Genomic DNA, 11,655 nt, shown 5'->3' with positions numbered 1-11,655 from the left:
GTCTCGGCAAAGACACTGAATGGCAAGCCAAATTAAGGAGAGCAGCTGACTCGAAGACTATATGTCGCTTCGCTGCTTCCTGTTGTACCGAAGTATGTTGTCGCAATGGGCGCAAATAAAACTTGATTATTCATTAGGTCATGCATTTTTACATTGGTGTTGCATCTTGAGTGAATAAAAGTGGATAAAAGAGACTTGAATTCTTCAACTATTCTTGCAATTTGTGCTTAAAACAAAAATATCTAGAAGGAAAACAAGGGCAGTGCTGCTTTGACGTCACATTTCTTTGTTTATGATCTTGCTTCGAAAATCAACCAGCTTCATTGTGAGCAGAAAATAAAAATGAAACTAACACGATTCTCAGATCACAGACCACAGGCTTACTCACATTCGACACGCCGGCTTAGTGGCCACGTGGTTATCGCCTCCGGCTCTATTGCTGGTTGATCTGAAACAGATTCCATTGCATAACATAACATTGTGTATTGCAGCTTAAGATTCCAAAAAATAATAACCTACTTTTCTTGACAACGTTATGCAGCAGCAATAAGTGTGTTAACGTATTATGCAACTGGAGTATACCATGGCTGGACAAGCGAATGGACCGCTATTGATATGGAGATGGATTCTTATGGCGATATTTACGATATCAATAACGTAAGGCACTTGTTTTAATTATCTGCAGCACTAGTAGTTCTAATCGTTTTTGTTCTTTTTTAATTTTTTCGCTGGTTTTGAAACTTTTCATTTCTCCACTAGGCTAGGCCGACTAAATCAAGTTGGCTGAGCGGCTGGACTAGTGAAGCACTGTACTCAGGAGGACTTATATAGCATATTATTGTAGATTAAACTACCACCCTTGTTTCTCTCCTCCGTTGTGTTGTTGCATCTTTAAAAAAAATTTCTGCAGTTATGGTCTTTCGCACTCTCTCATTGGATGCCCACTTTACGTTTTTGTTTTATGTAGGCTACGTTTTGTTTATCATCCAAACAAACATAAATGATCATCCATCCATAGGCTACTAGGGTTGTCCGAATTAGACTATGCGCCGTTACACAAGGACATGCCATGAAATAAAAAAGTGTGTCACGAAATAAAAAAGTGTTTAATGACCTGATTGAAACCTTATGATAACAATCAAGGATGCTTTTGCACAAGACAATGCAATGTAATTGATGCAAATTGAATAGATCTCTTGGTCAATACTTCGGTTGTTCGAATAAGTAGTAAAGGCGTCAGCTCGACACTTAAAAACACGGTTGGGCGTGACGTACAACCGCTGTGACTCGACTTGTTTCAATAAGTTGGACACGAAGATTGTTCTCTAGTTTATGCAATCTACATTTTCCCACCACCAAGCCTAAGCTTAAATACACAAATAAAACATGCAAAAAGTATTTCCACCAAGTGGGGTCGCCGATGCAGATTACAAATCTATAGCTCTTCTTAAAAACTCCTTAAATTTCCAAAATGACGCTTTTGCTTGATCGATTCTTCAAGGTATATTGATATCGATATATTTGATTATATGGAAACATCAATAATAACAATATCATAATAAATATTAACGGTATATCACATCGAAGACAGTTACCATTCACAAAAAAACTTTAAACTCTGTTTTAGTGAGTAACTGGATTTGATTTAACTCCCTTTGCTTGCCTGCTTTGCTTGGCAATGATTGGTTGGTTTTGAATCTTTATCCACGGACTGGACAGAGCCTTTCCTGATTGTTTCGCATACTTGCAGGGGTTTTGGACGCAGGGCTGGTTACCGAGATTGGTAGAGAGAAGTCTCCCAATAGTTGTAATGTTGTTGCCGAGGAATTATTCTATTCACCATGTGCCGCTGAATGGAGAGCAGTCCTGAAATGCGTTGTTCCAGACAATTGTTCACCTAATCAAACGTCATATAAAAACCGTTCAGGTCTACTGAATCTTAGCGTATTACGTCATGGAATTTTTCCTAAAAATGAGCCAAAATTTCACCATCGTTCGTAAGACTTGTGTCAAACCTGTTTAAACATGAAACATTGGATCACCAGCTTTGAACACCTGTTTGAATTGCGTGACAATGTTTTTCATTATTGCGTCACAGTACTGCGTACGTGAGTTTGAGATATTGCTATCTATTCTTGTCATTCGTGAAATGGTTGCTTGAGAGTTAGTCGCACATTTAACTGTTTGCTTAGTGCTTGCTAGCTGGACAAAAATTCCGTCTTTATCTAAGTAGTTTGTATTGTAGTGACAGTTTTTAGAGGCGTACGGCGTTGCGTCCCATTTTCGATAGCCGCGGGCTAATTTTACAGAAATACACTTTTTGAATAGAAGTTTCAGAAGAGTGTTTCTCTTTCGGTCATTACATACAGACGAACGGATCCGGGAACTTTATGTTACAATTTTCCCACGAAGAGATTATGGTTTACCGCTGTGACCATGCGTTGCTCAAGCTAAGTGTACACCCTGAGAGACGAACCAGCGTCGCTTGATCTTAAGTCGGGCGCGTTACCACTGAACACTGAGCACTTTTGGTAGCAGGGTTTCTCTTTTCCCTTTTATTTTTGACATTTTGTCACTTAGCTCAAAGTTTAAACGTAAGAAATTAATTATTAAAGTGAGTCAAAAGCGTCAAAATGCGTCAATTAGTAAAAATCTGATGCCTGGTAAACAGTCCCATTCTGCATCAAGTTCAATAGGTTGACTTTAGATCAGAAAAGGTGAATTACTGTATAGATAAGATTCTAAACAGCGATCACAGATATTGCTTGTCAATGTTTGAAATAGACTGATTGAGGTTAAATAAATCAATGCATAACTCAAATTGACTGAAGGAGTGGCTTATTTATCTTTGGTTCCTGGTCACTTTGTTTGAAACCTTAACCCACTATCAAAGGCAAAATCAGTGGAAGATCCATGGAGGGCGATTAGGGCGATTCCTCTCCCCTAAAACACAGAAAAAGTAGCTATTCACCATTTATTTCAAAGGTCAGATCCCTACGTCTACTTGCTGGATCCGCGCATGGGCTAAACCCGGTCACTGCAGGTTGAAGGCGTGAAGTTGTTATTTGGCATGATGCTATCTGCAAATAACTTATATGATGCTTATTTCAGCTCATCGGCAGTTGTGCGGTAGTGTATGTGCTATTGAAGTTAAATCTTTCTCTGAACCAAGTTACTCTGTCACACTCGGTAGACGTTGTGGACGATAGTCGCTTCATTGTGTCGTTCTTGCTTAGTGAAGTCCCGTGATAAGTAGAAAGAGCAAAAGCAACAGCTTCCGTATGTTTGTAATATCAACCAGCAGAGTAGTGTGACTAGTATAGACCGTATGGTCGTTTCGTTGTCTCCCTTTCAAAAACAAAACCAAACTTAAACATTATGCGTATTTTTGTTTTATGTCACTTTGGTGTTTTATTTTTTGATAAATGAACAATTGATCGATTGATTGTATTGAATGTTCGCTTTTTTCAGTAAACTTCAGTCTACTTGTAGCCTACTGTATTTAAAAAAGCCTCGAGTGCTGTTCAACTGAGTCAGCTTCACTGTTTGTATTTTGCTTTTAAATACAAGTAGACTATAGGCTTAAAGTTTACTGGAAAAAGGAACGCCCAAAAATACGGTCACGCTACGCCACTGATATCAACAGTCATAGTCAGGGGCGTTAAGAGGATAATTTGGGCCCGGTACCAAATGAGATCTTCGACAACCAGATTAAGACACTTCAAAGAAAATGCACCATATACAAAGAGTATGCGGTGGTTTCTTTTAAGTTCCACGCCCTTTGAAAAGGTTGCAAGCCCCTAAAATTACTCAGGGCCTGGGTCCAAAAGTATCCCCTGGACCCCCCCTTTGCCAACGCTGCTGGTCAAAGTTGCTAGTCAAGTATGCAGATTATAATCGCCAGGGGCATTAGTGTCGACTTGTCTAACTAAGTGTTGTTTACATTTCAGATTCAATGTTTTATTGTGGCAAGAGGCCAAAATAACAGAAATCACGACAAATGTCAAGTTATCTTCAAACGTAACGGCAGTATTTCAACAAAGTAGTCCTCAAAAGGAAAAAGTTGTTCAAATCTTACCAGTTAGTCAAAGCTTTCTTATATTACCCCCAAAAGACATTTGTAAACCAGGTAACTTTTAAGCGTTCAAATAAAATTTGATACGTTGCTTGACATTAATCTCTTCAGAATACTGAATACTTGACTTTACTTTTTGAATGTGGAGAAGTAACTTGAAGACTTTCATATTAGCACCAAGTGCATAACGTACTGCACTGTAAAACGACCGCTCGGTCAAAACAAACTGTATTAACGAAAAACACAATGTAGGCCTACAACAATTTAACAACAAGACGAAACTTCACTCTGTCAATCTCGGTAACCGACTCTGCGTCAGTGGTTCAAAGCCTCTAACAAGTCTGCGAAACTGCCATTTTATCTATCAGAGGCTTTGTCAATCTGAGAATAAATATTCAAATCAACCAACCAATTGTTTCTGGCGTATGGGCGAGGCAGAGCGGCGACTGTCTGTCGGATCGAAAATATCAAAATCCTCGGACTCTTATGCGGAAAAAGAATGATAAGTAGGCTACAACAAACTGTGCTTTATATATTTTTAAAAATTGGAAATTGGAACCAATGGAGATTTTATAAACTGTGTCATAATTTCCAGGCACAAAACTTGTATTTGTCGTGAAGAGCAAAGTTGATCACTTTTTGGACAGGCAAAAAATTCGCTCGACTTGGGGCAAAATCAGATTAAGTAATCCTTCAGTAAGTAGTTTTCCATTCTTTGTTACACTGATAAAACTTTTTTTTTTAAATTTGTCATCATTTACTTAAAATTGGAGGAACTTTGTTTGCTTTGTGATATAACGTAGGCTAATGACCAGCGACCATTATATGTAACGCAGATCTACTTTCTCATATCTTTGCATACTGTAATGTAGTTGAGCAACAAGTAGCCTACCGGTACCTTAAACACAACAGCAGAAAACCGGCACAATGGCCTAGTGATTTTAATGCTTGCCTCTGCGTCGGTAAATGTGGGTTTGATTCCCATAGGGTCAGAACAAAGATCTTTCAAAAATGGTACTAAACTTCATTCCTGCTTGACACTCTGCAGAGGAGTGGGTTATTAGGTGCTTCCCCGACGTCTTTCGCAACCGCTGAGCTCTCTGCTCTCGGTGTAGGGGAATAAGCCCGCTACCCTAAGGGCTCAGTGAATTACGTTCGGACAAAGAGGATTCTTTCAAAAATTCGGCAGTTGGTTGCAATTCAAGAGCTCGAGCTCATTAGTAAGAGCAAGAGCAATTCAACCTGAGAAAGAACCCAAATTGCTCAACAAATAAAACAAACAAACAAACAGCAGCAGCAGCAGCAGCAGCAGCAGAATTGAACCTATTAAACAAGGCAACTCCGGCAATGTGTTTTAGTGCTGTGCAGTGTGCAATGTACATGAAATTAGCTACTCAGCTACTTTTTTACTGATTTACGTAAAATATTGTTTACAAAAGATTCAAACCAACCAACCCTACTAAGACATGGACTGGTTTTCTGTCTTAGAAAATATATTTAGGCCTACTCATTTTTCTTTTTATCAACGTAACAACTTTCTAATTGGTAATAAGTCTCTGATTGGTAGCTAACGTTTGCTTGCAAATAATCTACTGACGACTGTAGCCTATTATTTACATATGTAGCCTGCCCTATACACTTGTTATAAAAGTAGTGATCTATGTTTTGTAAATCTATTTTTTGATCAGCCTTTCTTGAATATGCCGATTTCTACTTGTTGTCTGTATAATTGAAAACTTCCAGTTTCTGACTTCTAAGTGATTAGCTAAAATTGATTTTATTTCAAATAGCTGTTTACATAAGCTACTCGCATATTGATGAAATATAATACAAACCGTATATTCCAGGTGAAAGTAGTGTTTCTTGTTGCGTACCCAGGCCCGGATGCACACAATGTTACCGAGAAACTTCAAGTCGAAGCACGACAAAATAATGATATTGTTCAAGGCTCTTTTATTGAAGCCTATAGAAATCTTACAATGAAAACTCTGATGGGCCTGAGATGGTTCACGCTTTATTGCAGGTAAAGTACGTAGACCCCGCTTATTAGGCCTAAGCCTTTTTTCGGACCGAACGATTTTGGGCTTAATAAGAAAGTGGGTTATTTGAAGTCATTTTGAGAATATGCAAAGCAAATTATTCGTTACAGCAAAGCAAATTAAAGTAAAGTAAAAAAAAATCAGCATTAGGCTATCTAAGATATTATCGTATTAGGCTATATTAAACAACATGATGCGTTCTACTGGTGCAAATTTAGCTGAACTATTACAAGATGTATAAAGCGACAATCTGCTTTTATTCCTTTACACATCTAGTGATAGTTCAGCTCAATTTGCACCAGTAGAACTCATGATGTTATCTAACTAAATGCCTGGTGAACAGCCTCGATATATGTTGAATTACGTTTTATAAATGTTTGGCTACAGTCAGTAGCTGTATTGAAAAAAACTCTTCATTTTAAATATTAAAATATTTGTACCCTCTACCAACAGTTCCTTCTGTCTCTCTACAATTTTCATTCTAGCTACCACAATGCCCTCAGTGCTGAGAAAATGCTCTGGTTACGGCTATCTGTAGATACAACCTGAACTGCTATCTTGTAAGCAGGAAGAAGACGTTTCAAAAATTCAGCTTTCCTGCCAGATTTTAGCCATTCTTGACGTAGGATTTTGTAACAATGAACTTTTGATTACATTTTTCAACTTTCAGAGATGCAAAATACATGATGTCAACAGACGACGACTTCCGTATTGATCTCAATCTTCTATTTTCCGTATACTTGAACTCGTCTCATCCGAAACCGAGCAGGAGACTCTTGCATTGCGGAAAAATATCAAAAAATGCTACGGTAAAAGCCTACTTAAAAGAAATAAGAATAATAAATTTCATCTGTGCCTAGATTGATCTTCAAATGTCATCGATTAAAACGGCTGGTTTATATTTTTGTACATTCGTTTTTTTTGTGCACTGCTACAAAGAAAAAATGATGAGTTTATAATATTTAACTGAATTAAACTGAGTTTTTGAGTTAAAGAAGAACTCACTTAAAGGTTGAAGATGCTGCAGCTCCTCAAAATGTTCTGAATGTTTATACTTGAAAAGTAAAACAAATATTTTGTTTAAACTGGCATTTTGTTATGGCTAATATGAGATGTATATAAATAATATTTTTAGGTCAATAGACCTCCTGCTATGAAGAAGACTAAAACCATTAAGACCCAAATCGAACGAAAATGGAAGACATACCGTACTCGAGTTTCACTCTTGTTTGGTGCATATCGGTGGTGCAGTGGTGGTGGTGGTGCAGTGGTGGTGGTGGTGCATCAGTGCATCATGGTAGTGGTAGTGCATCAGTGGTGCATATCCATGTGTCTTGAGCGGAAATCAAACTTCCAACTTTAATGGGAATTGAGGACATCTCCGGCATGCCTTCTATTTTTGTTCGATCGGGATCTTAATGACTTTACAAACCTTTACATCTTCTTGAGGCCAGAACTTTCCCATTAAAATAGATTGGAAACCCATTCGTAGCAGATGTGTCACGAAGATAAAAGTTTATGGCGGAAAACCGAAGTTTTAATTGTAAAAGTTGCCAGTTAAATTTTTTTCGACATCGGATAAACGCACCAAATTTAATAAGATTTTTCAAATTTTTTTCGTGGGGAATCCCCCAGACCTCCCCGCGAAATTGTTCGCCTTCGGCGAACTCAGAGACGGGCTTTGCCCTCCAAATTATTTATGGCAGCCCCACTGCTCATAAACAGCATCAGCCGCCACTGGTGCAGTCCATGAACAGTCTAACATAAAATAATTAACAGTTTGCTTGCTTTTTTCGCAATTCGGACAAATTGTTGTGTTTTGATAGCTCCATCGATGAAGAGTGGTAGCAGTTTGGGCATGACGGATAAAACTCTATTATAACTGTTTGGTAAATTTTTGTTGTTTTTTATTGATCATTATGTCGTTGATTTTTTACAGGTAAAAAGAGAAGGCAAATGGGCTGTTCCTGTTAGCGCCTACGCAGGCTTCAATTATCCGAACTATTGCTATGGATTCTGCTATATTATGACTCATGACGTCGCTACGGAGTTATATTGGACTTCTTTGACCACCGACACCAGCTTTGACATAGATGATGTTTTGATCACCGGAATTCTGCGCAAACAAGTATTTAATTTTTTGAGTAGATCTGATAAAATTTTTAACACTGACTAGCCTAAACCCAACTTCAGCAGACTGTCTGCCTAAAGCAGTGGATTGATTCACAACAGCAAGCGCATTGCTTACAAAATCAGTAGCGGTACACCACCTAAAACATGCCAATAATAATGCATTTTACTTTTAACGCTTCCATACGGTTTCAACTGTTAACTGAGTGAAAGGAATACATTTTTTAATAAAAGCCAGATCCGAATTGAATTCGGATCCTAAAATTTCCGTAAGTTTTTTTTTTTTTAATTTTGACGACAAAAACTTTTATTTTAAATAAGCTGTTGACAACATTTTCAAGCATAACTTTTGTGTGTGTAGCCTACTGCGTAATGAGTAGCCTTCATGCCATACCTTTACCCCGGCCTTTACCAAGCAAATGTCATGCCTTTAGTGTTATGCAAACCTCTGTTGGCTAACAATATGAATATGTTAACTTGCCATACATTAAAATATTTTTTAATGAATTTCAGAACTAAAATTAATTCCGATCTGTTTCGGGTACGCATTTGAGGTAATTAAACACTGTCGAATATGAATCGGATGTCAAAAAATAAATTCCGGATCGAGCCGATCTTTACTCTTCTGATAGCCTACCTGGCTGTAAAGCAAGCTATGGAAGTGTTCTGATAAATTCGGATTCAATTCACTTTACAAAAGTTACTATTTATAAACCGTGGCTTAAATTAATTAAAATAGGTAGCCGCCTATTGATCATACTCAAACGAAACGCAATTCTTTTTGATAAGTCTGGTGGACCTGCCTGCACGTGTGTAGATTTTATTAGCATCTAGTTTATAGGTTGATCAGTGATCACAAATACAGCACATGAAAGTTCCAAGTTTTATAAAGTAAATTATTAATTATACTTATTAAATTTGTTGTTAAATTTAAAACAGACAAATATTGACTTCATTTTATCATACGCTAACGTTTCTTTCAGAGCAAACCAAACATAACTCTTGCTGAAATGCTCCCTCATACTTGTAATTGTGAGGAGAATTCTGTTGGAGAAATGACCTGTGGAAGAGCAAAGAGGGGAAAATTGCCTGAGCCAAGCAAAAAAGCCAAAAGTCAAAAGCCAAAAGCCAAAAAGAAGAAAAATCATGGTTAAGGCAGTGACTTTATTTAATTGGGAGGAGGGCATATAGGTCATGTCCTCCTTCGGTCTACAATAGTTTATTTTTAGAATTGCAGTTGTCGATGGATTGACCTGTAACTTATTGGATAGCAACAGTCGATAAACATAAACGTAACAATGTGGCCGGAAACATCTTAAAGTTAATATAGTGACTCAATGTCCCTGACGCATAAGCTAGACAATATAAGTTACATGTTGGTTTACAACCGATTTGTGCTAGAGCTGCCAAATTTTTCCTGTTTAATTATGTAACCAAATTGTTCACACAAAAATGGATGTTTAAATTGGTGTAAATATGGCCATTTTTTTCAATTTTAACTACAGTAGAACTCGGTTAATCCGGATTCGATTTGACCGGCAATTCCATCCGGATTAGGCGAAGATCCGGATTAACCGATGACGGTTCTATCAAGCCTGACGTTACCTAGATAGAAGGGAATCGGTAAAAATCACCGAAATTGAACGCATTAGTGTGGTCATCTGCCAATTCCGAGACGCGCGATCACCATATTAGCGATAGAATTCTTTTGAAATGCAGTAGCCTATGCATGTAAAACGATTGTAGGTTTGTAGACTCTTCGTCTAACGCAAGAACACACTGGCAAAAGTTATATCTTCAGACATGCGTGTAGGAATAATCTGTAGTCACTCAAAACTTTTGAAAACAGTTACGGAAGACGAGTTTCTTTGGAAAACTTACAAAAAATCAAACAAAGTCTTCTATTGGAAAAACATCACCGACATAGGCTACCGCCGAAAATTCCACCGACATCTTTTCAAGTTACAGTACGAGTTTGGGCATTTGCGCAGGAATTTTGCGTTAGGAGGGATTACTGTTCATGAAAAGAAGAAATCTGCAATAATTTATTGCGTCACATTAACGGAACAATATATAAGAAATTTCTCGCAATAAGCCACGTTACGTTTTAGCATAAAATGGCAAAACTGTCTGGAAAATTCGGATAAAGCGATAGAGAAAGCGCAACTTTTGTCCGGAATAGGCGAAGATCCGGATTAAATAATCCGGATAATCCGAAGCTGTTTCTTAAGAAAAAGATTACAAATCATTTGTACTTCCAGTTTCATTCGGATTAGGCGAAGATCCGGATTAACCGAATCCGGATTAACCGAGTTCTACTGTATAAAGTTTAGCTCTGTCCATTGCTAAATATTGAATAAACATTCGTCTTATGCTCATGTAGTTCCAAAGCATACAATAATAATTTTCTATATATCTATTTGAAACAATTAGTACTGTCTTTAACTGAGAACGCATTTCAGTAAAATACTGGTTTATTTTGTCACTATTTTACACAAATTTCATGACATTACAGTATATTACCTTGCTCTTTAAAAGACGTTTTAGAATAAAATATCAAAACAAATTAAATCTTGTAGTGTACAATAATTAGCTTTCAGTTTTTAATCCAAGCACAACATGTCGAAATATAGCCTTTGGAATATCTCAATTGAGGGTGATGAAATCAATTCAACATGAACGTTGTGCATATTGCAGGATTCTAGGCCTAAAATACAAGCAAACGTTCATTATAAATCCAGCAGGTTATATTATGATAACATGCATTGCAGCCAGTGGCGTAGCATGACTCATTTGATTGCGGGAAGGGTAACCTACTCCAAAATTGAGATAAATTTTCATATCAAGTCAAATACTTGTGCTTCTGAGTGCCTATCTGTCCAATTAAGTGAGTCATGCAGTTTTTAGGTTATCAAATTCGAAAATTTACCCATTATTCAATCAATGCATTTGTATGAAGCCTGCTATTTGCATCTTTCTAAGCGTGGTAGGCTACTCGATTTCCGACGTTTCTGTCTTGAAGCATTTTGCGCTGACGCTGATTAGGTTACTTTGCTTGCCACGATTGAGTTATGTCTTGCGGAAAACCACAAAAGCAATGCCTTGTGTGCTGAGTTGTAGCGTTAAACTGGTGTTTCTTGTAGAAGTGCAGTTTCTTTTGTTAAGTGTTTTCAATCCTTATATGCAAGTTTTGCTAGCCGACACTATTTTTGTGTCGCCATTAACACCATCACTTTATTTTTCGTCATTTACGTATCTGGAACGAAAAAGATACTACTAGACGTCGGCTGCGTATAGCCGAGTGTTGGGAACGTCTGCGCGACGTTCGAAAGGACGTGGGTTCGACACCGCTCCAGAGCAAGCTACTGTGTCTCGGCGAAAGACACTTAACCTAAGGGAAAGCCAAAATAA

The 11,655-nt window shown here is 37.6% G+C and overlaps 1 protein-coding gene across 1 annotated transcript; it reads left to right on the top strand.

Moving 5' to 3' along the window:
• The first annotated feature begins 543 nt into the window (after positions 1 to 543).
• On the top strand, positions 544 to 10,720 carry LOC145772745 (beta-1,3-galactosyltransferase 5-like). Its single transcript, XM_082584622.1, has 7 exons — positions 544 to 657; positions 3,951 to 4,129; positions 4,671 to 4,771; positions 5,923 to 6,098; positions 6,785 to 6,923; positions 8,054 to 8,242; positions 9,228 to 10,720. The coding sequence occupies exons 1-7, from the start codon at positions 566 to 568 to the stop codon at positions 9,396 to 9,398; spliced, it is 1,047 nt and encodes a 348-aa protein (XP_082440748.1). The 5' UTR covers positions 544 to 565; the 3' UTR covers positions 9,399 to 10,720.
• The last annotated feature ends 935 nt before the right edge of the window (positions 10,721 to 11,655 follow it).

The sequence above is a fragment of the Aplidium turbinatum genome, chromosome 6 (assembly GCF_918807975.1).
Source record: "Aplidium turbinatum chromosome 6, kaAplTurb1.1, whole genome shotgun sequence".
Taxonomy (NCBI): Eukaryota; Metazoa; Chordata; class Ascidiacea; order Aplousobranchia; family Polyclinidae; genus Aplidium; species Aplidium turbinatum.
The sequence above is the reverse complement of the archived record's forward strand: the minus strand, read 5'-3'. Positions and strand labels throughout refer to the sequence as shown.

What these genes read in the sequence shown, in the direction of transcription:
- LOC145772745 (XM_082584622.1), top strand. Translation starts at nt 566, where the DNA reads ATGCAACTGGAGTATACCATGGCTGGACAAGCGAATGGACCGCTATTG. An exon ending in ATATTTACGATATCAATAAC is followed by an intron (nt 658 to 3,950) that starts GTAAGGCACTTG and finishes TTTACATTTCAG; the next exon opens with ATTCAATGTTTTATTGTGGC. An exon ending in AAATATCAAAAAATGCTACG is followed by an intron (nt 6,924 to 8,053) that starts GTAAAAGCCTAC and finishes GATTTTTTACAG; the next exon opens with GTAAAAAGAGAAGGCAAATG.